At 40.6% G+C, this 26,817-nt stretch overlaps 2 protein-coding genes across 5 annotated transcripts in view; both read left to right on the top strand.

Annotated features, from left to right (window-relative positions):
- The first annotated feature begins 726 nt into the window (after positions 1 to 726).
- On the top strand, positions 727 to 9,611 carry anxa11a (annexin A11a). 2 transcript variants are annotated; one of them, XM_026309236.1, is made up of 15 exons: positions 727 to 843; positions 2,352 to 2,629; positions 3,230 to 3,312; positions 4,127 to 4,387; positions 4,562 to 4,649; positions 4,853 to 4,947; positions 5,276 to 5,389; positions 5,562 to 5,652; positions 5,920 to 5,999; positions 6,085 to 6,141; positions 6,279 to 6,372; positions 6,519 to 6,614; positions 7,866 to 7,924; positions 8,019 to 8,141; positions 8,245 to 9,611. In XM_026309236.1, the coding sequence occupies exons 2-15, from the start codon at positions 2,362 to 2,364 to the stop codon at positions 8,302 to 8,304; spliced, it is 1,569 nt and encodes a 522-aa protein (XP_026165021.1). In that variant the 5' UTR covers positions 727 to 843; positions 2,352 to 2,361; the 3' UTR covers positions 8,305 to 9,611. The 2 variants fall into 2 exon arrangements, with proteins under 2 accessions (XP_026165021.1, XP_026165020.1); XM_026309235.1 differs by having other exon boundaries at positions 3,980 to 4,387.
- Positions 9,612 to 12,619: 3,008 nt separating this feature from the next.
- dlg5a (discs, large homolog 5a (Drosophila)) overlaps positions 12,620 to 26,817 on the top strand; it is a 33,851-nt gene continuing 19,653 nt past the window's right edge. For 2 of the 3 annotated variants that reach the window (XR_003295809.1, XM_026308684.1), the window contains exons 1-7: positions 13,057 to 13,360; positions 22,095 to 22,163; positions 23,204 to 23,378; positions 23,911 to 24,054; positions 24,803 to 24,986; positions 25,853 to 26,112; positions 26,259 to 26,571. Coding sequence is in view for 2 of the 3 variants with exons in the window: in XM_026308684.1 (XP_026164469.1) it covers positions 13,057 to 13,360; positions 22,095 to 22,163; positions 23,204 to 23,378; positions 23,911 to 24,054; positions 24,803 to 24,986; positions 25,853 to 26,112; positions 26,259 to 26,571 (1,449 nt within the window). In the remaining variant the exon portion in view is untranslated. Of the gene's footprint in view, positions 13,361 to 22,094; positions 22,164 to 23,203; positions 23,379 to 23,910; positions 24,055 to 24,802; positions 24,987 to 25,852; positions 26,113 to 26,258; positions 26,572 to 26,817 lie in introns of all 3 variants that reach the window. The other variant, XM_026308683.1, reaches the window with a different exon arrangement.

The following is a 26,817-nucleotide window of genomic DNA, read 5'->3' as shown; positions in this document are numbered from 1 at the left end:
CTGCTAATAATTTTGTACTTTTACTTAAAAAAAATTTACTTGTCACAGAGTAGTATTACACCATGGTACTTATACAGTTACCTAAGTGAAGGCTTTCTATACTTCTTCCACCACTGGCCCTAGGCCTCTCTCAGGGGCACTCTATTGAGCATGTCCCAGTTTAAGCCAAAAAGATGGCAGGGTATGGCGAAAGAGCGCCCTCTTGTGGCAATTTCCCTTCACACACACACACACACACAGCGTGCAATTGTAACATTTACAAAAATACCGAATATTGCTATTTGTTATATTACAACTGCACGGTGTAGTGAAGGAGGACATGGGGATAGTTGGTGTGTTGGTGTGGGTGAGGAGGATGCAGAGGATAAGGTTGAATGGAGGTGGATGATTCGCTGTGGCGACCCCTGAAGGGAGCAGCCGAAAGGAAAAGAAGATTATGTACATTATATAATATACTGTCCTGTTCGGCATACACAATGTGTTCTTCATGTCCTAATCTTAAGAGTCAGTGAATGGGTGTCTGTGCCATTTACGAAATGGATACATGATTTGACTGAATTGTACCTTTAGGCTTACACGGACAGGGTGTTGTTTGACAAGTGTGACCTATTGTGTCATATTGTTATGGTGTCATATTATTATGGTGTCATATTATTATGGTGTCATATTACTATGGTCATATTTGCCGTCACTTACGGAGTTTGTTAGTCTATGGCCGAGGTCACGTGGTAGCGGAGGTTGCCTAAATGGAAACTATGAGCCCCACCCACAGGAGCTAAGAACAGTCCACACAAACTGGCCCAACAAATACGTATTCCAGGAAGAGACTGCAAAAAGACTAAAGTAAGTGCTCTAAATCCTAAAATCTACTCAAATAGGATGATATGGGATAATGAATGGTGCGTTAACATATTTTTTTGAGTTGGTGTTTGGGAAAGAGGCAGCTATTTTTGGAGTCAGTTTGAGGGGTGGTGTGTTTCTCAAGACGTCGTCGTTAGCCTACAAACGTTAGTGCTCAAGTAGCAGTCATTTTAGCCTAAACCTCCAGCTAATGCTACAAAACCTGCGTCTGGGTCGTAGCTTGACTTTGCTGCTGGATTTATAGTTTGTTTTATTTATGGTTAGCTGGCTAAGACACGGCATAGGCCTGTGTTGAACTGACAGAGCCACATTCAGTTTTGTATATTAGGGTGGGGGGTAGCGTTAACACATAACCTAGCTGAAGTTAGTTTTCTAAAGAAGATTTATACAGGCCTGAATCTACTTTGATTGGTCGTTTAACCTTAAGCTAGCTAAATATTGTTTTTTTTTTCATTGACTAGGCTAACTGTTTATCATAGTGATAAATTCTGTGTATTCACACTAGCCAAAATAAGTATAAGTTAATATAAGTTTTAACACACTTGGTTCACCAAAGGATCAGAATTAAGACAGGCTTTGTCAGGTCATAGTTTGAGAACAGGAGATGTGTGTTTGCACCTGAATAGTAATTAAAAGTGATGTGTCTGAGCCTGAAACATTTTACCCTTAAGCAGACCTATTTGCTCTGACTAAAGATGATATAGCTTAGAGAATTTCACAACAGCATGTTTACTAATCATCAATGCAAATGTTAGCTACAGGAAGTGTGGAGGAAGTGGGCAAGATGTTAAAGGTATGTTACCAGTTCACTGCCAAGTCAGTGTAACAATTCTTGCCTACAAAAATATGAAAGTAGATTATACTGCTGTGTGCACTGAATGTAAATGCTTCTAATCTCATATGGTTTGACTTCAGTTTTGCACAGGGTAACTTCCCTGTCCTGTATGCCCTTTGTGTTTATTTAGTTTTTATGACTTCATAAAATGCAAAGCATTTAAGTTTGCTGAATCTAGTTTACCCTGAATCCAGCAAGGCGTCTTGGAACAAAGGCTTTTTATAGTAAGCTCAACACTACCCAACCTAAAAATGTCTGTGATTCAGTGGTTCATGGAATGATGATTTTTGCTTTGTTTACATCACGGTGAAAGTGACACTGATGGTTCTCCATTCAAAATCATTGTGTATAGGACTGTGTTGAAAATGGTGAAAACTCATTTCACATTAGGAAAATGACTGAAACTAGGAAAATCAATGAAGCAGCCTTTAGGTGATTTCCTGTCAATAGACAGGTTTATGGCTGGGCGTGTTTTCTACTCTCATTGTTATGTCAGTGAATTCAGTATGTCTTGAGGAGGCAATAAAAGGCTAGTATTCATTTTTCTTTACCAACAGTTTAAGCCAATTTTGCCTAGTTGTTTGTACAAGAGTATTATATTTATAGTATTATATGGTCATGTCTGGCAGCCTTTTGATTGACAGTTCTGCTTTAGGTCTAAAGCCATGAGCTACCCTGGATTCCCCCCAGCAGGAGGCGGATACCCACCACAGCCTGGGGCTTACCCTCCTCAACCTGGTGCTTACCCTCCACAAGCAGGAGGCTACCCTCCTCAACCTGGCGGCTATCCTCCACAGGCTGGCGGCTACCCTCCTCAACCTGGCGGCTACCCTCCTCAACCTGGCAGCTATCCTCCTCAAGCTGGCGGCTATCCTCCCCAGGCTGGTGGCTATCCACCACAGGCAGGAGGTTACCCACAGGCACCACCACCAGGTAGGCTAACACACAACACATATATAGTTTGACATTTTGTCTTTGCTGAGAGTTAGATGAGAGCATTGATACCACCTTCATGTCAGTAATTTAAATATGAAACTACTATCAGCGCCTGGTAAGCTTAGCAATAAAGATGGGAAGCAGGGGGAGAGTAGCCAGACTCTGTTCACAGAAAGTAAATGGTGTTTTGAGTCATCAGTCTCTCAGCAAGAAATTGAACAAGCAACATGTGTGAAACTGTGAAAATCTCAATATATGACTTTAATGTATGAGCAGAAAATGAAAAAGAAACAGGGTGCTAAGGTCAAGGTATTGTGGTGAGTCAGGGACCATGGGATTTTGAGACTTGTAGTTAAGAATGGAATTTTTTTTTTTTTTCCCTCAAAAACAAACAAACCTCTGCCGTTGCTAAGAGAAACAAGTCCCACAGTTCATCCATTACACAGTGTTCCCATTCTCTTTTGGGCACTCTTTTCACCTAGCTGGAAAGTGAAAAAATGGAAGTTACTGGAAAGGGGGCCATTCCTGTGTGATTCTAATATTCTTAATTCCTTTAGGCATTTAATAGCACAATTTTGTTTTTGTTATGATCTCTAGGCAGCTGGGGTGGTGGCCCTGTTGGTGGTTATCCCTCCATTGGCCTTGACAGTTTATCCAACCCTGGATACAATGCTGGCATGGTAAGTGTATCTTATAAAACACCTGCACTCAGAAAATTTGATTATATTAATAATGCAAAGTCATCAGTTTATTGCATTGAATATTCCAGTTAGATTGTATTACACAGCCATTAATGGAATATTACAACTGTTCACTTAACGGTAAGACCTTTCCAGAGTCCTTATCCTAAATCCTGCGCATTGCCATTTTCATTGTCAGTTTCCGTTTTAAGTATTCTTGCATGATAAAGAGTCATATATGTCATTCTTATCTATCCTTTCATCTTTCAATTTATTTTAACGTCTTTTCTGATTCATTCTCTTGTCTTTGATGTATTTGTACTATCAAATACCTGACCATTTTGTTATATAGAATGGTCATACTTTGTTTGGATAATTGTGCATCATGTACTGATAAAGATTCAAAAGAACAGGGACACTGACTTCTCATCTAAAGTAAAATCCATAATATGGGACCTTTACTTTATAATGTATTAACTACTGATAGAGATAATAACTACAAATAAAATGAATCAAAATATTTAAAATTCAAAATAATTTTAAATTTAAATAATTCAATTTAGATGTAATCCAAAACAAGGTGTGGCCATCTATGTCTGCTTTGCATAACTTGATATTCAAAGATCTATGCACATATTATGGGATGCTAAATCTTTCCAAATCGCAGGCCTGCCCACTCTCTGCAGCAATGGGGGGTTTTACTCCAAACCCATCCATGTTTTCCCAACCTTCTGGGGGGTATCCACCTGCCCCTCAGGCTGGCAGCTATGATGCCCCCTCCCCTAACCAACAGTCATATGGCCTGTACCCACAGCCAGGAGGGACTATGCCCCAGCCACAAGCCCCAGGGATGGGGTACCCTGGTCAACCTGGCCAGCAAATGCCAGGGTACCCTGGTGCACCATCACCTAACCCACCTATGCCTGGTTATGGAGGTGCACCATCACCTAATCCGCCCATGCCTGGTTATGGAGGTGCTCCGTCACCTATGCCAGGGTACCCAAACTCTCCATCACCAAATCCATCCATGCCAACCTATGGAGGAGGAGCCATGCCAATTGCACCACCTGTCAATGTAAGAGATACTGAAAATGCTTTTTTGAACCAATTTATCTCCTTATTATGTCTCTCTGTGATGTGTTACACACACACACACACCTTCATATATTTAAAATGTAAAGTTAAAACAGTGTAAAGTACTTGTTGATATAACTGTCACATTGGAGAAACCAACGTATTGTTGCCTCAGAGAGGATTCAGAGGAACAATTAAGGACTATCCTGGAGCTGACCCACTTAAAGATGTGGAGATCTTGAGGAAGGCCATGAAGGGCTTTGGTGAGTGCTATAGACAGGTTTATTTGTCATTTTATTTTGGGGCTGTAATGTTTATGAGAAATGGGCAACCTAAATTTTCTTCAGGGGATATTATTTGAGATTTTGACTGAATATATTTGTGATTCTTAGATATAAATAAAATATGAAATTAAGTTACATTTTCTTTTTATCTCTGACCTGACGTCACGGGCTTGTCTGTGCAGGAACTGATGAGCAAGCCATTATCAACTTACTTGGGAGTCGTTCCGCCATGCAGCGTGTGGCTTTGCTCCGGGCCTACAAAACCTCTTATGGGAAGGTAAAGCTCCTGTTCTTGCTTATTGTTAACTTTATATAGTGGCGGTGTGATAACTGATGCCATTTTCCACAAGGAGAGTAGCCACTCACAAAAAAATAGTTTACACAACAAACACCATTTACTATATATAGAATCATAAGTGGCTCAGTGTGCTGTATCAGGCAGCACACCAACAGACAACAGCTGCTGGTGCTTTCAGTGAAATGTAGAGGGTATTGAATGTCCTCGGAGCTCATTATAGCTGGGCTGTAGAGTGTCTTGCAGTAAGTTTTAGTCAGCAGCAGTTAACGATGGCTTTGAATTATTCCAAGTATGTTTCTATTTTCAGGATCTGATTAAGGATCTGCATTCGGAACTGTCTGGAGACTTTAGAAAGCTGGTCATGGCCATGATGAAGGCCCCTGCTGAGTTTGATGCCTCTGAGCTCCACAGTGCCATAAAGGTAAATGTTCAGAAAACTGGTTAAGAACTGATAATGTGTGTTATAAAAAGAATAACATTAGTTATAGGGTTGAATGAAGATACCCCAAACAAAAAATAAATCTGAAAAATGTGGTTACTATAAGACTGGAGGCTAAGCTTGTTAGAATATTATTGTTCTGTCTTCCTAACAGGGAGCTGGAACTGATGAAGCCTGTCTGATAGAGATCCTGTCTTCTCGCTCCAATGCTGAAATCAGGGAGATAAACCGCATTTACAAACAAGGTGAGATGTCTCAGGGTGGTTAATACACTGCCATCCTTCACAGCCCTTTTGTCCTTATCAGTATCACAACACCATGTTCAACGGTTCCATGTTACATTAGTTGATAAGATCAGCCTATGTAGATCTGGGTACCACTATATAATTAGTTTGGAAACTTGCAATATATAATTAAACGCAAATCATTTGACTCAGAATTTGTCACAAATAAATTTTGATCTTTAGTACTGAAGTAAAGATTTTCTGTGCCATTACTTGTTAACATTTCAGAAAACAAAAAGTCACTGGAGGATTCCATTAGCGGGGATACTTCAGGCCACTTCCGCAGGCTCCTGATCTCTCTCGCCCAGGTACAGATATAACACTGAGCTATTTACCTGCATACCTGATGTCTCCTGGGAACTACTTTCACTCTTTTTCTCTGTACTTTTGAAGGGCAGTCGTGATGAACGAGAAACTGTTGACATCTCCTTGGCGAAACAAGATGCTCAGGTGAAGTCTGCCACATTGTCATTAATAATTAATGTTTGATGATTTATTGGAAATTTGTCAGTTTTTATAGAATTCATTTCTTCACCTATTGATTGCAAAGACATGCTCACTTCTACAGTTTACTCTTGTCCATATAGGCCCTGTATGCTGCTGGAGAGAACAAGCTTGGAACCGATGAGTCCAAATTCAATGCTATTTTGTGTGCCAGGAGCAAACCCCACCTGAGAGCAGGTACTCTTTATAAAGTTATGTTCACAACTATAATCTAATGTAAGGTTCAGCATTTTGATGTCTAAAAGACAATCAGGCCACAAATGTAATTTTATTGCTTTTTAGCTGTGTTAGTGATGTGTGTGGATACATGCTTGTGTACATAGTGTTTCATGAGTACCAGCAGATGTGTGGCAGGGATATTGAGAAGAGCATCTGCAGGGAGATGTCTGGAGACCTTGAGAGTGGCATGTTGGCAGTGGGTAAGTATAAACACACACAGATCTACGCAGGTTTAGACTTTAAAGGGCCACACCCATGTATTGTGACGCTGTCAGAATTTGTTTCACATAATTAAGTGTGTGTAAAGGCATATCTACAGTACAGGTGTGGCACAACATTTAAACATCGGTCAGTTTCAGTGGTCATTGTATTATAGTTAGTTTAATCAATTAATACATTAACATGAAAGTAACTATTTTAGTTCAGAAGTAGGGTTCCTGTTAGAGGTATAATCATTTTTTTTTCTCTTTTTTTGCCAACATTTCTAAGGGTTATGGTACAGTAACATGTTTTTAGATATGTTTAATTTAATACCACAAATTGGTTTTGCATGCATAGTCTGTGTTTCAGTTGTGTGGTGGTGTGCACTAAAGTTTTATGTTTGCCATTGTTTTTGATGCTGTGATTCATGTTACTATCCAGGACAGTGTTTTCATTTCTGATTTCAAGTTTACATATTTTTTTCCAAAATATAACTTACTTTGAAGCTGGAATAATCAATATTTGACCACTAAAAGTCAAAGAATCTCAGAAACAAATTGACATACACGGCCCTGGTTTAATATTACCTTTATAAAGTTATTATGCCTACACATAACAGCTGCCTAGCAGACACATAGCAACACTATCACCAATCATATTTTGAGCTACCTGGTGAATTTTGTTTTACTCTCCACCAGATAAAAATATCTGGTTCTTTAGCTGGTAGATACTCCACCTTCTCCATCAGCTAGCTGATACGTCTTTCTGCCATTTGTTGCTGGATAGTTAGTGTTTATAAGGGTTTAGTGTTTATCAGTGGGGTTATCACAGCTTGTATGCTGAAACGGCTGCAACCTGCTGCTGGGAATTGGGTTGTCTGGTTAGTGTAAGTGTGTTGTTTAACCAGATAGTGAAATCTGTTGGGCTCAGGGGAGCTACAGATTATCCTCAATACAATTATCATTGAGTGACACCCTTCAGACTTTATACAGAAATTTGATTAAATATAAATATATTGATTCATTCAGCTTTAGGTTTGTGTGTTGTCTCTGTTAAATTCCTTTGGTGTGTGCGTGACGTATTTTTACTTTTCAACAAATGTTGCTTTTTATCTTCATTTTGTAGTTTTAAATATTAGAGATTTATTTTTGCATATGGTAAATTAGTGATCCTTAGAAAGTTACAGTCTGAGTTAATAAATACATTGTACATGACTTGCCTATTGCCAACAATTACTTTCTTTGTTTCAGTGAAGTGCATTAAGAACACACCTGCCTACTTTGCTGAGAGGCTTTACAAGGCCATGAAGGTGAGATTTGTTTGGAAAGTACATTTCTATACGTTACTGAATACCTGTAGCATGTAACCCTCATTGTTATACGTGTATTTGTGTATGTGTTCAGGGAGCTGGAACTAAGGACAAAACCCTAATCAGGATTATGGTCTCCCGTTCTGAGGTTGACCTGCTGGATATCCGTCAGGAGTATCTTAAAAACTATCAGAAGTCACTGTACACCGACATCTCTGTAAGTATCTTCAGGTTATACTGTATCTAATAGGAGTCCACGCAGCACTGCGGATGACGGTAGATATGAAGTCTGAATTATTTGTTGATGTTCTTATTGACAGGGAGACACATCAGGAGACTACAAGAAACTCCTGTTGATGCTCTGTGGGGGCAGTGACTAAAAAGGAAACACTTTCTGCAACATATTGGAATTTTCTATAAATAATTTTCTATAAGTTTTCTGCTTTATCTCTATGCAATATAGAATCTCTAAATCTGCATGTTATGCCAGTGCCATTAGTACAGTGTTTACCTACTTTGAAAAAATCTCATATGTAGTGCTACACATAATTTCATTTCTATATTCTGTTTGTAGAAAAATGTTTTTCAATTGTGATATTTTTGCTGAATGTCATATACATGGCCATAAAATTGATTTGTAAGAGATTACATTTTAAATTTAAGAGCTATATATTTTACTTTAATTGTGCCAATATGAGCAGATAATTACTGATATCTGTCATGTTTTCATCAGTCCATTGTTTAGCACTGTTGAATAAAGTAGAAGGGTAGAGCAAAAGTGGAGAAAATCAAAATTACAAGTACAGCAGGATATCTTTAGAGAACAGTTAGAATTCCTAAAGAATGTTCTAATGCTAGGCGATCTTATTTCTCTGTTGATTCATAATTATAGTGGAAATTCACATACCCTTTTCTCTACTATAAATTGCCTTTTAAATCTGAAGTGTTTATTTTTGGCCCAAAAGAAATTCAATCTTATGTTCCTACAGACTTGAGTCATCTTGCAGTAAATGTGAGGCATGGAGCAAAGAGTTTTGCCGTGTTTCTTGACAGTGGGCTTTCTTTTAAATCCCAATTAAGAATAACCAAAACTCACTTTTTTCATCTTAGAAATATTGCTTAGGTATAACCTTTCCTTTCAAAGAGGGGTGTAGACAAACCTATTCATGCCTTAATTTCTGGCTTGATTATTTTAACACCCTCTTCCTTGGACTTATTCCCTGAATAAACTGCAGGTGATACAAAATGCAACTATCTGACTTCTTACCAAGAAGAATTCAGAGAATAATTTATTCCTATATTAAGATCCCTGCATTAGTTCTTCTTGAATTTTATTGTTCATTTCAGTATTTTGCTGTTAATTAAGTCCTACAACAGATTAGTGCCAGAGTATATTGATGATATACTCCCCATCAACCTCTAAGTCTCACAAAGGAGGTCAAGGAATCTGGGTCAGAGGAGAGTGTTAAATGTAATCATAAAATTTATTTTACACTCATTTTTGGGTAATTTTCTATGTGTACGTATGTTTTAAATGTAATCTTAAAATGTTTTTCTACATTTGTTTTTGGGCAATTAATTGTTTTATGGGGTTTTGTTTTTTTTTTTTCTGTCATGCTGCACTTTGAGTTATGCATGTATGAATTGTGCTATATGAATAAATTATTATGATGAGACATAAAATGCATAGCAGCTAAGTACCAAAGTTAATGTTTGCAGTTATATAATAATCTCTTCTGTATTTTCACTTTACTATGTTTTTTCCCCATTATTGTTTTGCTGTTTTTGAGAGTCATATTAGCATGTAAAAGTCAGTGTCACATTTTAAAAATTGTGGTTCATTTTATCTACATGAGTCTCAGAAAAATAAACACTGAGAAGACACTGGAAGTATATATGGTTTATTATAAGCTAAATACAACTTATTTGATAAATTCAACAAACATCCTATGAAGAGACCCTGTTTAGACACAGGCAGACTAACTAATGTCTTCACTAGCTGACATGCAAATAAGTCCCTCAGCATTATACAAATGGTTCTCATCAGATGCCACCAGTTGTAATATTTCCCAAAATTGTCATGACTGATAAAATAATGTTAACATTTGGTAGTAGACTCAGCTTGCCAGCAGAGGGCAGGTCGGTCTTTTTTCCACCCCAACAGCAAACTACTTTTCATCAAGCATAACTCACATGGATCATTAATATGACGACATTAGATAAATAGCCACGGTCACAGTTAAGTTTAAATTTATGCAGATCATGTAGTAACTGACTTGATACTCCTACATCAAATATTTAAAGGCAGTTAAGATGGAGTGACATGTAAGAAGAGAATATGGATGTTTGACATTTTAGGACTTTTTTACTGTAAGTTCCTTAGAATATCTCAGACTCAAGGCACTGAGAAGATTCCCAAATGATGAGATCAGTTATAATAGACATTAAATTAGGCTATCCGAAGTGTTTAATTAACAGTGAATTACACAGTCTCCGGTTGGGCAAGTGCAACAAATGGGGGGTTGTGATCATAATTGTATCAAAAGTACAATGTTGGCAGAGACGCTGAAAGTCTTTAAAATGACTATAAAATGAATCTAATGTCTAAATCTTCTGAAAACGGATGTAGTCAGATCTAATCTCTATTAAAATTCTAGTTATTGTAATCTAAAGCCCTGAAGCTTCACTGCCATATCTAGTCCATATTAACATGACGTGATCAAAAATGATTCTTCCAGCATGGCTGCTACCCAAGGGCCTTCCAGGCCTCTAACAGCACTGACAAACATGCTAGACTTGTTTAATGTAGCCAAGGCAGTTTTATGGATACCATCAATTCCATGGGCTGTACCCCTCACCCCCACCTTCACAGAGTTATTGATTGTAGTGCAGTTAACTCACACACTACTGTACTCAGCCAAGCAGTCATGTCTCTCCAGTCAAGTGTGCTCAACAGCATTTTAAGTGAAGCCAACAGCACTTAATAAAGCACAGAAAGGTCCACGTTCTGCCACACATGCTGAGTAAAATGTTGTGTATTTAAGTTATTAAGTTTCTGAGAATTAATCCACTCAGTGATAAAAATGATAAGACAGTACAGCGACCGTGGGGAAAAAACCAAAATAAAATAAAAGGATAAATGGTGGATATACTTGCTGACAGTCTCTTCCATAAAAGATAAAGCTATAAAGATAAAGCTGTTATCTACCCTGATCTGTTGTCTGATAAACTAATCTATTTAGGAATATTTCAATAAATTATCAAACAGCTAAAACACCACCCCTGTTGTCTAAATAATAAACTCATTCATACCCTCAAGATAAAAAGCATGTCTTTTCAATTCAAATTTGTGTCCTCTGAAGCAGGATACAGACACAACTGACCAAGCTGTGTCTACAGCAGAGACCTTTTCCCCTTTGATATGAATGAATTGTAATTCATTTTTCATAAAGAGGGAAAGCACATGGTTGCACAAGCTATGGAGCCAGCACAGCAGAGAGACAGAAACAGAGTGGGAGAGAGAGAGAGGGAGACAGTTGTATATGTCACAATGAGATTCAGTGCATGCATGAATAAGGTCATGGTTTGAGAGGTATGCCTGCAGATGCCTGCTTCTGTGCCAACACGCTTTATTCAGCTGCAGCCTGCAAGCAGACTCTGCATCCACCATTGTATTATATTTCACATATCTTACCCAAGTACACATTTCATTTATCGACCCCATATATTGTTCATATATGCCCTTATGGCTCATTATACTTTTATATCTTATCCACCATGCAGATACCATACATACTGAAACTGATTGCAGTGTGTAGCTATAGAAACACAGTGCGTGAGCATGTGATTAAGCAGCAGTGTGACGCAAGCACTGAATAAAAACCTTATGTTAGGAATGCATGAGCATTTTTCTAATTTAATGTTGTTAGGGTAGCCATTAATTAGGTTTCTTTTGATTTGATATGCATATGGTAAGATAATAAGGAAGAATTAGAATTACTCAGTTTATCACCTCTTTTAGATGGGATTTTTTGTTAATGACATAAATGTATCTTCTGCACTATGGTGATGAATTTACATAAAGATAACAGAAAACCAGAAGTATTCAAAACCTATACTTCAGGAAAAATGCAGTACTAATATTAAATGTACACAAAGTAATACAAGTAAAGATTATAATTATATATATATAAAAAGTCTCCTGTGAATGTTAAAGGCCCATACTTATATATTATGTTATGAACAGCCTATTAATTACTGTTGCATTAATCTGTAATTTCCATTGTATTGTTTTAGTTAGTCTAGGTGGAACTATTTAATGTTCATACTACTAGTAGTAATAGTCAAGTGGAGTAAAGAGAGAAAAGATGTTTCCTTGTGAACTGTAGTGAAGTATATTGTACATATTTCTCACTCATATGTGTACTGTAGTACAGTATTTAAGTAATGCGCTCGCACTACAGAAAACATAAACAGACACTTAGTACAGATGGTTTTACTCAGTTGTTTATCCACCTTCACCACTACCACATCGATATTTTTAATATATCTCCAGATTCCGACTGGGATTTCGACGTACTACGGGGTGATGTGTACGCCCATTGAAGAAACGGGCGTGTCTTTTGTAAACGCCACACCCCGTTTCGCCTTATATGGCCATTGAGCGGACCGTTGATTGACAGCGGGCAGCAGCTGCTGAGTTGCTCAGACATGGCGGAGGATACAGTGTAAGTGAGGATCAGCGGCGGAGTTACGCGACTTTTCCCAGCAGTTGAGTCGTCAAAGAGCGCATTAAATGACACACAAGAAGAGCAAAATGTGTTCGGCTGAAACATACTCCGCGGCGAAGCTAAAAACGACCTGAACTGCTACAGACGAGTAAGATGGAAAAATGTATCGCTGTTTAGTGCAGTCAACAGCCTTGGGCAACAAATATGGCTTCTTGTGCCTTTTTCATTATGCTATAAAAATTGATCTCCTGTGCAACCTAATGCCGTGGAGGCTCCGGCGAACTTCTGCAAGCCGCGACAAGTTAAGTTCAATAATCACTCGGTACTTTTGATCGGAAAGGATATTACATCCACTTGGCCGACTGGGTTAGCTGGGAAGCTACGGAACTACAGCGGATAGCAATGGAGCCAAAGCACAAAGAGTTGCTAGACCAGTGCCACCAGAACTTACTGGAGTCCATAACAGATGCGGACCGAGTGATCGAGCTGCTGATAGTTTCAGGTACCTTGAGTCAACTCGATAGGTTCGAGCTGGACCAGAACTGTTCGTCCAGCGCCGAGAAAGTAGACCACCTTTTAAAGATGCTGATGAACAAGGAGAGCGACCATTTCCTCGACCTGTGTGTGGCCCTAGAGAAGGCATACCCTGACCTGTACGCTGCCCTGTTCGGCAACAACGGCGGAGGACCCGTGGACCACTCCACCGGTAAGACACAAGACGATTTCTACTCAGAAATAAGCTTCAATTGGATCCATAAATTAGTGGACGAACCGCTGCAGAGCTCCTGCTGAGAGTGAGTTCAATCTGGGTGGTCTGGCGCACTCAGACCGTCTGTGGATAGATACACAGCAGCAAGGCTTGGAGCCTGGTTTGGTGTTAGACCCAAACTGTGTAAAATGATGATGTAAAAGGTTCGTGTGAAGGCTGCAGGGACGTGCAGTGCTGTTCCTTACAGCGTGGTTACACAGTTGTAATCAGGACTCACTGAGTGCAGCATCATGTTCTGGTAGATGCATATAGCCTACAGATCTAATACACAACATGTGATTAATAGAGCCAAGGGCTGCACTGTCATTATTTTTCATCCCTGCTCCTCTAAAAGCCTGTCTCCCAGTCACTGCAATACACAAATGACACATCCATGGTGTAGAGTTGGTTTGGCCAGGTATGGTGTGTGTGATATTTGTGTATTGTTACTGATCTCTTGTTAAAACCAGGATCATTTTACTGATGATCTGCACAAACTCCAATTTGTTAACAGTGGTATGATATGGTTATGGTACATGAAATAACCTGACTTGTTTCCATGGCAACCGTTGACATGTTGGTCCTTATCGACCTGTACATGGGTGTGTGTGTGTGTTTGTACAGCCTGCCCATGGATGCATACGAATGTAAAATATGGCGTAGATCCACTTTCCCATTTGGAGAAAACAAGAAAAAAACACCACCACACTGGGATCCTAATAGAAACTGCTTTAACTAGATTTCTCCCCAGTGGTGCATTAATGCTGTGTTTTAAATTACCGTCTTTTTTTTTTTTTTTTTACATAGTCATTTATTTGATTTGCACTGTCCTCACGGCAACTGCCTCCACTTCAGTGTTTTTAGTGGTTGTTGCACAGAGACAACGGGCAACCAAGTGTAAAAGCCTTGTCTAGTTTTGCCTGTTTTGCTTTGACTGAAGCCAGTGGCTTACTCACAACCAGAGTCGTGGCCTGAGGGCTTGAATGCAGGATGAGCCTTGAGATCCAAAGCTGTGGAGGAGATGTGGAGAAATGCTTCTCTTTGACATGTTCCACATGTACAGCAACAATGTGAGCTATCTTGCAGATCATTTTGACACAGCTGAAGCTTTATTTCTAAGGCATACACGTGTGTCCTTTTCAACACAGTCCATGCTCTACAGCTGCTGAGGTGTAGCGTCTCTGTCTGCAACCAGCAATCAGACCTTGGCAGGTAATGCTGAGTTGGTGTCTTGCTGCTCTGCTGACTGGATCACTAATGCTTCCTTAAGCTTTATTACTTCCTTGTATTGAGCGTTGCTTCTGCAGAATAACACTAATCCTGAAATACACTGAAACACACTGAGAGAGTTGTTTTTCTGTGAGTGGCTGCAAAATGAGTCCCTTGACTTTGGCAGGACTCGACAGTGTGGATTTGGGGTTTTCTTCACACACCTTTAGAGGTTGTAGCACTGGGCCTCAGTGTTGATCTGACTTGTGTTAGGCGAGAGTGAGCACCAGCAGTGAGTCTGGCCTGTCAGCCTGTGGTTATTCAACAAAGGATTAGGCCTTCCTCTCCTCTCTGTGTGAGACAAGCTTTATCATGCCTCTACACTCCACTGTATTAGCCGCCATGCTCTCTGTGACTTCTCTTTCAACTCAAGTGTTGTGTTTGTTTTAATGTGCGTTTTATTATCTTTAGTGTAGGGATTCGGCTGATGTGATTACAGCATTTTGTGCACACTTGTGAGAGGCAGAAGACAAGTTCCTCACAGAACACCTTGAGGCAAAGACTGTTCGAAACAGCACATAGGGATGAAATCTTCAGAGCCCGGGAGTGTGTGTGTGTGTGTGTGTGTGTGTGTGTGTGTGTGTGTGTGTGTGTGTGTGTGTGTGTGTGTGTGTGTGTGTGTGTGTGTGTGTGTGTGTGTGTGTGTGTGTGTGTGTGTGTGTCTTGCTTATAGCAACCTGCTCTCAACTCGCCCTCCTCTCTTCTTGCTGCCAGATTTGCCTCCTTTGCCAGCTGAGCCCCACGTACACGCACACGTATGAAATCATCTGAATAAATGCTCACTTGTTTAAAGCTTGGGCTCTGTAAATTCAGTGGGTTTCTGGAAAACTCCAACACATTTGCTGTAGAAAAGATACAAACAAATCATTTATTTATTTATTTTTTTTGCCCTGTCTTGTGCATCAGGATACCAACGGACTGTAGTTCGCATTTTTTTTGAACAAATTCTATAACTAGTACCACAGTCTGAGTGAAGCTTTAGCACATTACTGTGTTCTCAAACCAACTTTAATTCATGTCTTATATCCAAGTGACTGCAGTCAAGCTGATTTCATGCCTTGGATTGTGCGCTCATCCGCTTATGCTACGTGTACAACAGTCTACCTGAAGGAACAGAGTAGTAGAAGAGATATATCCGCACATTTCTCCGATCATTCCAGACTCAAGGGTCTGTTAAAGTGATTTAAACACAGCCAGAGAGGAGGATGACAACAATTCTCCCTGACAGGATGTAACATCCGCAATCATCATCTTCTGCTGTCTGTCTGCCTCCATTTTCTCATTGTTCTGATTTGTCGTTATTGTGCTTTATTGCTTTGTTATTCTTGGACTCGCCGACCGGCACTTTAAACTTTCTCTTTTCTCTGGCTCATTATATTTCTTTTCCCCAACTCAATGGTTTTATTTCTCCGCACGTGTAAATAGAGGACATGCCGGAGAGACAGAGGAGGGCGAGAGAAAGAGAGACAACAGGCCTTTTGTTGAGAAGTTGAGCAGGCCCAAAGTGCCCATTCAGCAGCTTGCTCTGTCTACAGCGGCCTAGCACATAGGCCAGTGTGTGTGTTGTTAGAGTGGGGTGTTCTCTTTTCTGTCAACCAGTTCAGTCCCACTCCCTAAACCACGGCAGATGACAGAATGAGTTATGACCCTGACGGTCTTGTCACGACCGCAGCTTTTAAATATCTCCCATGAGGTGAACCTGAATTTCCTCCTCTCTGTCAGTCACTCTGTGACGCACGCTGTCACTCGCCTCGTCGCCCCGCTCTCTTTTCCCTCATCACTCTTTGTACCTCACTCTGACTTTATTCCATTTTGTTGTGTAGAGCAAGCAGTCACTTCATCTGCTTTTTACTGAAGTTTCTGCTTGATGATATTTGAGCAGATCATTTGATGTGGATTCAATCACACTGCAGTGTCCAGCAATGCTTTCTTCAGTCGAGTTGTCTCTGTGCGGTGCTTTAAGTAAGCCACTAGTGTCCTATTGAGTTTAGTGCTGGAGTGATTAGTCAATTAATCAAGTAGTGGACTTTTAAAAAATAATTGATAAATGGTTCAAGGCATTCATCAAGCAAAAACTATTTTAAAATATTCACAGGATTCTGCTCTTCAAATGCGAGTCTGCTGCTTGTTTCTGTTTTATATAATGTATGTCGTTAGCATTTTATCAACTAAATTATTATTTGAATTATTCATCATCAGAAATAAAATGATCCGAGTCAACGTTAACACCAGGTATTTTTAGTCTAAGTCTGTATATTTAGTTTATTTTAGTATTAATATCTGATGCCGGGTTTGTCTACCCACTGAATGCGTGGTCCTCAGCCAGGAGACTGTACTGTGAAACAGGACTTCATTAGCATTTTACACATGTTCCTCTGCTTTCTAATTACACCACAAGGTAGAGGAAATGCCACCATCTGAATGTTTACCAGCTCTATGAAGCCTCTGGAATAAATGGTTTCTTTTCTTGTCCTCTGCCATGCTCTTTAGTTGCTGTCTTTGTTCTGCTGTGTTTTCCTTCTCCTCTCGTCTACTCCCATCATGGTGTTATTCTCTTCCTCTTTATCTAGCCAGCCTACATCTGCACTGATTTGTCCTTCAGTCTCTTACATGTGACTCCAGGTCAGGTTTGATCTGTAAGTGCCTATGAATGATAGTGTTGGTGACAACTATTGCATTTGGTACCTCTACAAGGGGTGACAGACAACAAAGGTCAGAGCAGATCCTGGTGGACTATTGTGGGTTTACACGCTATGAGCCTCTAGCAAATAAGCAGACTGCCTGTTTTTTTTTTTTTTTTGTTGTTTTTTTTTGACTAAAGCACCTTGAAGTATATGTGAGCCTAAACCCCCAGTAAGATTTATTTTTTTGTTGCTCAGTTGTTTTCTTGCCTGCCACACCTGCAGCTTTAGGTCTGATAATTGATCGTGTGCGCTGGATTCCTTTGTGACCTTTTAAAATTTATAGTGCAGTTTAATCAGTGAATTATCTCAGCACACTATGAAAATGCTTTTTGGATCAACATAGTCTCCTCTATGATTAAACATGAAAGGAATGTCACAAAGATTGCCCAAATTCCAGTAGTGGGTTTATTCTGCACAGACAGGCTTTTGGCGGTGTTTTGGCGTACTCGCTGTGGAGCAGAGCATTTGGAGGATATGTTGCTGATATCTTTCACATTTTTGTTTTTGACCCAACCCTTGGCACAGGCTAGTTATTCAAAAAGAAATTATGTGTCATTTATGCTGAGATAGGGCTCTCTGCAAAGAGAAAACCCATCATGGTGTGCTGATAATAGACTGGGTTGGATAGCACTCAGGGTCGTTTTTGGACTTTGGTGCAGCTCAGCCGTTCTGACAGGGCTGCTAGGCTGAAGGCCACGGGCCTTTTAAGTCATCTTCTACACATTTCCTTGTTTTTCACTTTGTGTATCGGTGTGTACACAGATCCAAAATGACTACAACGCTGCATCTCAGGAAGGCAGTCTCAAATTTATTTAATCTTATTTTGAGACATGCCACAGGGCAGCCGTGGACCTATGACTGAAAAAGGTGGGTGGGTTTGACCATAGGCCGAAGCTGTGAGTCAAGACGATGTGCGTGTGATGGAATAATCTCAGCTCATGGAGTCATCATGTTTGATGTCTTCGTGTTTATGCTTTTTGTAGACTCCTTAAGTCAGATGATCAATCCTTTACCCCAGCAGCAAGGCTTCACTGGCTCATCGCCCAGAATCTTGGCCTGCCGTGTCACTGCCTCTCCAGAAGTTAGGCCCACTACACAGCTTACTGGAAGTCCCGGAGTAGAGGGAGGGATTTGGACAAGGGAACTTATGTCATATTTCTCTACAGATTTGCAGATGCAGTAACCACAAGTTAAACGTTAAACAGATTCTGTGATTAGATGTAGGATTGGATACAGGTCTGTGAGGAAAATAACTCTTTCTTTCCATCTGGTTGTCCTTTGCTGAGCGCCACAGTAATATTGATCTCATATATGAAACTGATATGTAAAATTCTTAATAAAGAAGTGATTAAAGTTTCAGTATTAACCCTTAATACTGCGAATCTGTCTGAACATCTCTGCGATTAAAAGCTGATGTGTAGCTACAACTTCACGATGCCTTACAAATACAAGATAAATATCAGTGCGTGTATATAGCTGTGTGTGCACAATGAGTAACACTGATTTTGACTTGAATAAGGGGAAAAGAGCACTGTTACAGGATTAGTACTCACTAATTGGGAATGTCCTGAGTTTTGGAATAGAAACCAGTATTGAGGCAGAGTAGTCTGAGTGGACACAGCGATAAGTCAAACTACTTCTTCCGTCCTGCGAGCAGACTCACAGGCAAGATTTAGAGGTCGGAGATGCCGAGGCAAAAGAGATGCTTTCTGCTCTCCGGCCTAATGCTGACACATCCTTCAGCCTTACTTAAGCACACTGTGGAATGAGTAGGTAGTAGTTTTCAACCGTATTATTAGTGTTGCTATTATTTGTGCTTCTGTAGTTTAATGGCTGTAATGCTGAAGGCACAAAAGGAGAACAAGCACAAAGATTATTTAGACTCTGCATGTCTCTTGCTGTGGGAGTTTTTTTTTTTTTTTTTAAATTGCTGCTGCTCAGTGACAATGAGGAGACCTGACAGCAGTTAATAAACAATAGCACACAGTATTATTTTTGGAATGCTAATGCTGCTCTTTTACTAAGTGGCCCTGAAAATGTAGTCTGTGGTGCTTTTGAGAGGAGAACAGGAGTCTTGATGCTTTGAATCTATAGTTTCAAGGCTTGTCAACATGTTCTGATAAAGGGCGCCGCTGAAGCAGCAGCGGAGTCCAATCGCGATGATAATCACATGTGTTTTATGTTTTGGGAGATCAATTTTCTGGAACTGATTTGTAATTTAGTCTCATACGATGGTGGAAGCCAGATTTTGCATCTTTGTTTGATAAGACTAGCCTCCATCAGCCTCCCAGCTCTCAGGCTCTTCTTTTTCACCATGCTGCAGAATTTACTGTTCCTCCCATCCAGCTTCACCATGGCAACACGTGTCATCCTGCTTTATGTACTAGAGAACATAATCTGTTCGTCTGAAGCCACTGTTGGTGGTTGCGAGCATTGCTTGGATGGGAGGGAAAGCAGAGTGGAGAAAAGAGGAGTGGGGGAGGCGGAACCCCTTAGGTGGGTCGAGTACTCCCCTGACCTATTTAGATCACAGTGACAGGCCTTTGTTAATGTTGCTTCAGGTCCTCCGCTAGAATATTTCTCACCTTAAAGTGTATCTCTTTATGAAAGTCAGCACATGCTCGCTCCTTATTAGCATGTCTAATGGCTTGTTATGAACTCTGTCATGATGCATTTATGTGAGAATTTTTTTTTTGAGATGTTGGGTATGATTTCTCAGATCTGCCCTGATGTTTATCCCTTTAGACAGGTGGATTCTCCACTTTAGATCATCAGGTCTATGCTGTCCTAACAGATGCCTGCTTTACTGATGCAGGGAATGTGTTTACAAATGATCAGTCTCACTGATTGTGGCTGCTGCTAATGACTATTGATGATTAAAAGCCTCTTGGAAAAGGCTGACCCATCGACCACCAAATAGCTGGCTTGTATCTGGCAAGAAATCCATACTGCATTCATTGGTGTGGCAAGGGGTTGAACTAATCATCCCATGCCACTGATGTAGATCTGCAAAATTCTGCGCACATATTTGTCCTTGATGTCAAATCAGATTGCTAGATACCGAGGATTGTCCCTGTACTGCCTTGTTCCTGGGAGTTATCGCTCTCTGATGATTGGTGAGTGTCCTCAGTGGTAGAGATTACTGGGATTTTAATTTATCTAAGTGGTTTGGTTTCCAAATCACAAAATACAGCACTGGGGAAGCCACATTTCTCTGGCACAGAGCTTTACTGACACTGTACGGTATTTTAAAAAGATTTATCCTTCATCCAAGCTGGCGTAATACCACTCAGTGGCTCATGTCTCCTACTAAGATACCTCGTCAATCAGATTCTGGGTTCAGGAAGTCAGTTGTTGCTTTTCACTGCAGCCGTGGAAATGAGCAGGAGTCTTGCGTAGCTGTGTTGATTGTAGAGAACTAATGGCCCAGAGTGGTTCTCGTCATGTCTGATGGAACAATATGAAATCAAAGCTGTGAGCTCCAAGCACTTCGCAGGGTGAAAGTGTTGAGCATCAGGGAACGTCAGAACATATTAAAAGCCTTTCCGCCCTGCTTCTCTCTCTCTCTCTTTTTCAGTCTGCCTCTCGTTTTCAGTCTCTCCTCTTACTTCTCTCCCTCTTTGTCTCTAAAACACCCTCCCTCCTTATCTCTTTTTGCGGCTTAGTTAGGGTATCTCCTTTCATCTGTCCTCCTCTGCTCCATGCCTTCCCCTTGTTTCCCCTCTTGCCCCCCTCCCCTCTCCTCTGCTCTCCTCTGCTCTGTCTGCAGGGCCTAAGATGGAGTGGCTCAGTCGCACAGAGCTCATAGTTAATTAGGCTTGGCCTTGTCACACATTGAGGGCTGGAGCCTGAGCTGTGGCTAAACCCAGTGGGGAGGCAAGGACAGAGATGGAGATCTAGAACAGTTGGCGTCAATCTATTGCCTGCTGCTGACAAAGCTAACCACCATTGCCCTGCTCTCTTCAATCCTGTGAACATTGTGCATCTATCACATTAGGCTAGTGTTTTATGCTGGTTCAGATTTTATTTTTTTTTTGGGGAGGTGACACTCCACACCTTTTGAATTTGCACTTGATGTAAAACAAATATATTCGCTGTGCTTTATGTAAAATCCAAGCATGTAGTGAAAAAAGAGCCTTTAGTGTGCGATAGAATAGAGGATAGGTTCTGCAGCACAAGCCTGTGATGTCTTTAAACTGAATTCTGTCTGTGCTGTCAGCTATATTTATGGTGCCCTTTGGAGCAGGTATTCTGCATTATAATGGGAATCTGCATAGTCTCTCCTATGCATTGTTGAAGCCTGTGTGAAATATCCCCCAGCTTAACGGTGTGTACAGCTATTCACAGTCATTTTCTCTCTTTCTCTCTCTCCCCCTCTCTTTCTATGTGCTTGACATAAAAAAGAGAAGATCCCATTTCGGCTGTGGCACTCTGCCTGTGTAGCAGAAACATACAGATACTATACATCAAAGCAAGGCAGAGTGCACAGTGAGGGAAAGGAGGTTTAATGATGACGGCCGTCTGGAGTGACGATATAGAGCCGCTAAGGAGGAGTGCTGAAATTATTATTCATACTTTGCACCAAATGTATAGTACAACAGTGCAGGGAATATAAGGCTGTGTAATATTGATTTGTTTTCACTTTGTACAGACAGTGAATTCAGGCGTGTGTGTAACTGGTTAATCTGTGCATTATGTCTGAATGTATTTCTTCTCGGTTTTTTTTTGTCTCTTGGCAGGTTCCACATACAGCGTGCTGTCCACTATGCCTTCTGACTCAGAAAGCAGCAGCTCCCTCAGCAGTGTTGGTATGTATAATAACCATATAATACAACCAAAGATACCTGCTATCAGGCAGATTCTATGCTATCTCCAAACACACTATAACAGTTTTTTTTTTTTTTTTCAATTAGCACATTTCCTGGCTGTCTACTTTGTTCATGAAGTCTGTGTTTAATCTTTCTTTTACTTTAAACCCCCACATCGGTGAAATAACACTCTCCCAATGTTTTTCTTTTTCCTTAAGGAAGTTTGCCATGCTTATCTTCGCTTCATTTTGACAAAGGTCCAAATGACTCAGCTGTGTTACATAAGCCTTGAAAAGGGCCAAATGTTGAGCCAAACATGAACATAATCCTCAGATTTCCCGCCACAGGTGTTCTTTTCTATGACGATAACAACCCTGAAAATAACTCCTTAATGATATAGCTTTTGGTTTTTGTGTCACACAGGAAAAGAGAATCTACTTGTTGTGTCAATCACCTGCCTGTCTCTGTTAAAATCACGAATTTTAATCTTGTATCACCTGATCTTGTAATAGATGCATGAAGCCAGAAAAGTATAGTATAGTATTTGCATGTGAGGTTATTATTCCTTAACAAACACTTAGGATTCTCTTCCAGTCTATGAACAAGAATTCAAATTTATTCAAAGAATATCTGGAGACCTTGGTTTAAACCACACTAAAAGTACCACAAATAAAGAACATCATAACAATCCTGTTTGCTATTTCTGCCTTTCAGTTTGATGGTCTAGTCTAAATCCAGTGTAATTTTCAGCAACGTTGTGGCAAATTGTTGACACATTAAACAGGAATTTTAGATGAGGCAGTAGCTAACCTGACCATTGGCTGGACCTACCTGTTTTGCTTCCCAGCGCTAAAGTTGTGTCACTTTGGGAGGTTTATAAATTTCAAATTCATTTTTGTCATTAAAGTTAAGGAGATTAATTTAATTTAATGACATCTGGGCTAATCTATATTACAGTTCTGACTGATGACGTAATGGGGAAACTTTTCCACTGTGTACTGATCAATAGTCCTAGTCTGGTAATGTTCTCAATGTTGCAGGTTCGCCTGTTAATGGTGAAGCGTCCTCCCCACCACCAGCCATTAACGACAACCGGCCATCCGGGGACAACCTGGACGCAATCTTGTTCCAGCTCCGCCAGGTGACCAGGGAGAGGGATGAGCTCCGTAAGCGTCTGGCCTTGGCATCACCCGGGACCACCTTCGACGACTGCAGGTGCAAATACTGGCCTGCCTGCCAAGTTGTTGTTTCTATTTTTTTCCTCCTGGTAATACTTTTGTTTGGCTGATGTTTATGAAACTGTCTGCTGTGATTTTTTTCTTGCCTAAATGTAGTACATCAGATCCAACTCTTGAGATTCATTGCTCTCAGAGCAGCAACTACTAAAGTTTATTCTCTCTAGCTTGGTAGAGTCATTGTGATGTCAGATTCTTTGGTTCTGTTTACCACGTTTTCATATACAAATTTAATGCTGTCTGTGATAATATTGACACAGAAAGACAACAATAACGTTGGTTGCTTTAATTAAATTTCACATGCTTTTGTTACCAATGACAAAGACTGCTTTGCTTACATATTTTTTAATGTTGTTTACACTTAGTCAAACATTTCATTTCTATCTTATGAATTCTCATACAAGGGTAAGGCCAGCTCTTATGTATTATCTATCTTATCTAAGCTGTGTTTTGTCATGTTATTGTACTAGGCTGCTGGATAGGTTTGACTCCTTGCTGCTTTTCTCCTTAAGGCCAAATTCCAAAGCCAGCCATGACTATGAGCGTCTGAAAAGTCAGTGCATGAGGGCCATGGCAGATCTGCAGTCTCTCCAGAACCAGCACACCAAAACACTCAAGAGGTGCGAGGAGGCTGTAAAAGAAGCAGACTTCTACCAGTAAGTATTTTTCCTCTTTAAATGCTAGTCTTTATAGTTATTCAGTTTTATTTACCCATATTATGTAGTTTAAATGCAGTGCATGTAGCTGCTTGGATTTCATGCAAAAGCAGTGGAGAATGTGTTTATTGCTGAAGTTTTGAAAATTTTACAAGTGTAGGATGAACAATCTGTCATCTGCCACCTGCTGCTTTTCAGTGTTGATTAATTTTTTTGCAATGTTTTACTGGAATTGTAACAAATACTGGCATGGTATTGTAATTAACCTAATTGAAAGAATGTCCCTTGGAGCTATGGTTGGCTTTCACACTGTAAGAGAATTGGCACTACAAAAATCATGGTTATAAAAGCTTGGAAATTGAAGCATTTATATGATTGAATCATGCAGCCTAACAGCTCATAAGCTGAGGCACATTTTTGGAGCATAGAGGTGGATCATATGGAATATTCAATGATACAGAGTGTAGCTAGTTATTTTCTTTCTGCGATATAAGGAAAGTCAGATTAAGCAGTTAATCAGTAATCAGGTGAATATTTTATCCAGTATATAGAGCATAGTGTATACTTTTGACCACTCCAAGTGCAAAGTTGCTCCATATATAAACCTTAGTTATGTATGTTAAGTTAGTTTGTGAGATTTTGCATGCAGTTCCCTTGCTGAATTTTATGACCCTGTTTACTTAATATCATCAAAGCTCATATGCGAGTGCTTAGGCCTTTTCTCTGTCCCTATGTTTACTCTTTACAGCATGTTGCACAGCCGGGTCCTGGGTGAACAAACACAGCTGAAGGAGGCGATGGAGACACTAAGAAGAGACAATGCCCAGCTTGTCAGAGAGCACAACCACCTTAAACAGAACTGTGAGGAGCTCAAACGGCTGCACAGTCAAGACCAGAAAGAGCTGGCAGACCTCCGGCTGCAGCAGCAGCAGGTATATTTCCTACACACACACACACACACACACACACACACACACAAGCGCATGCACGGGTGTCCCTGTTGTAACTACTCAGATGTTTCAAGGGCAAGAGGATTTGCGTTCAGAGATTTACTGATGTGGCATAGAGCCATTATACCAAATCAAACCTTCTCTTTAATTTTTTGAACTCTACATTGTGACATCATGAAGTGTTGTCTGTTGTCTTTAGGGTACTGAACACTTTATTCCAAACAGCACAAGGGTACTGTAACCTGTCTGCTCTGTCTAGTCTACTGTGCAGTAGTCTCTACCACAGCACCCATGGGAACACTGCAGTAGTTAAGAGCATAGGGCAGCCAAGCAGAGGGAAATGCATACAGAGCATTTCTGAAAAGGGCAAGTGCAGAAGAGAAGGGCTTTGGCTTGGGCAAAGGGCACACTGACCCATGTAGCTACAAGATCAGCGTATACGCAGTGTATGCTGTGTAGATGAGGTCAATAGAGCCCTCAGGTTGCAACAGCTCTACCAGGAATCAGGAAGACTGTATCAGCAAGACCTGCAATAATGAGACATACTGGCTCACAGAGAATAAGTAATGCAGTCTGAAGGACACACTCTAAGGTAAAACAGTAAATTTTGCAGCCCAGTGATTTGGTTTTACCTATGTGCCTAAATGCAGCACTTGCACTTATAAAAGTAATTGTTTAAGCTGGCACTGTATTTGTGTGCACTGGTAAACAGAATCCTGCCAACACATTGATGCCATCTGCTGCTAAAGTGGGGGCACAACAGATGCAGGCTAAGCTCATGCCAACAACAATTTTGAGCACAACCACTAAATAACAAAGTATTATATGACTTTTGTTGTCCTTACCAGGTAATGAGAGAGAAAGGCTCATCTGAGGTGTTAAACAAACTGTATGACACTGCCATGGACAAGCTAGAGGGTGTAAAGAAGGAGTATGATGCCCTGAGCAAACGCTACAGTGAGAAGGTGGCTAATCATAACACTGACCTGAGCCGACTGGAACAGGCTGAGGAGGAGAACCGGCGGCTGCAAAAGCAGATTGATGCACTGCTCAAACAGCGCGACTCAGCCATGCAGTACCAGCAGCAGTACTCCACCTCAATGAGGAGGTAAAAGCATCATCATCTGCACATACATACAGAGAATAAAAGACATTTGATAAGACTAAGGCTATGAGCCATACTCAGACTATAGCCGGCACAAGTTCTGTCTTATAAAGTGTGAAACATAAACCCTCTCTGTCTTTCTCTTCCAGGTTTGATTCAGTGCAACAGGAGCTTAACAAGTCCTCGGCCCAGAACAAGGAGCTGCAGAGAGAGATGGAGCGCCTGCAATCAGAGGTGACACGCTACAAGAACTTGCAGCTGAAGGCAGGAAAGGACTGCGAGAAGTACAAGGAGGAGAGGGACTCTGTGTTCAACGAGTATCGCCTCATCATGAGTGAGAGGGACCAGGTGATCAAAGAATTGGACAAGTTGCAGACAGAACTGGAGGCAGCTGAGGCCCGACTGAAAAACACCTCTTCAGAGAGAGTGGTGGCCAGTGAAGAGCTGGAGGCACTAAGACAGGTATGAGACTCATGATTATATAGAATATATGCAACTAGTTAATAAAACAGTTACAGCTTATGCATTCTTAATATAAGTTATATTAAAATAGTGTATCTAAATATCCATCTTCTTCCAATTATCCAGTACCAGGTGGTAGGGGCAGTAGCCTAAGCAGGGATGCCCAGACTTCCTTTTCCCCGGACACTTCCTCCAGGCATTCCCAGGCCAGCCGAGAGACATAGTCCCTCCAGCGTGTCCTGTATC

This window comes from Mastacembelus armatus, chromosome 15 (genome assembly GCF_900324485.2).
Source record: "Mastacembelus armatus chromosome 15, fMasArm1.2, whole genome shotgun sequence".
Classification (NCBI taxonomy): Eukaryota; Metazoa; Chordata; class Actinopteri; order Synbranchiformes; family Mastacembelidae; genus Mastacembelus; species Mastacembelus armatus.
The sequence above is the reverse complement of the archived record's forward strand: the minus strand, read 5'-3'. Positions and strand labels throughout refer to the sequence as shown.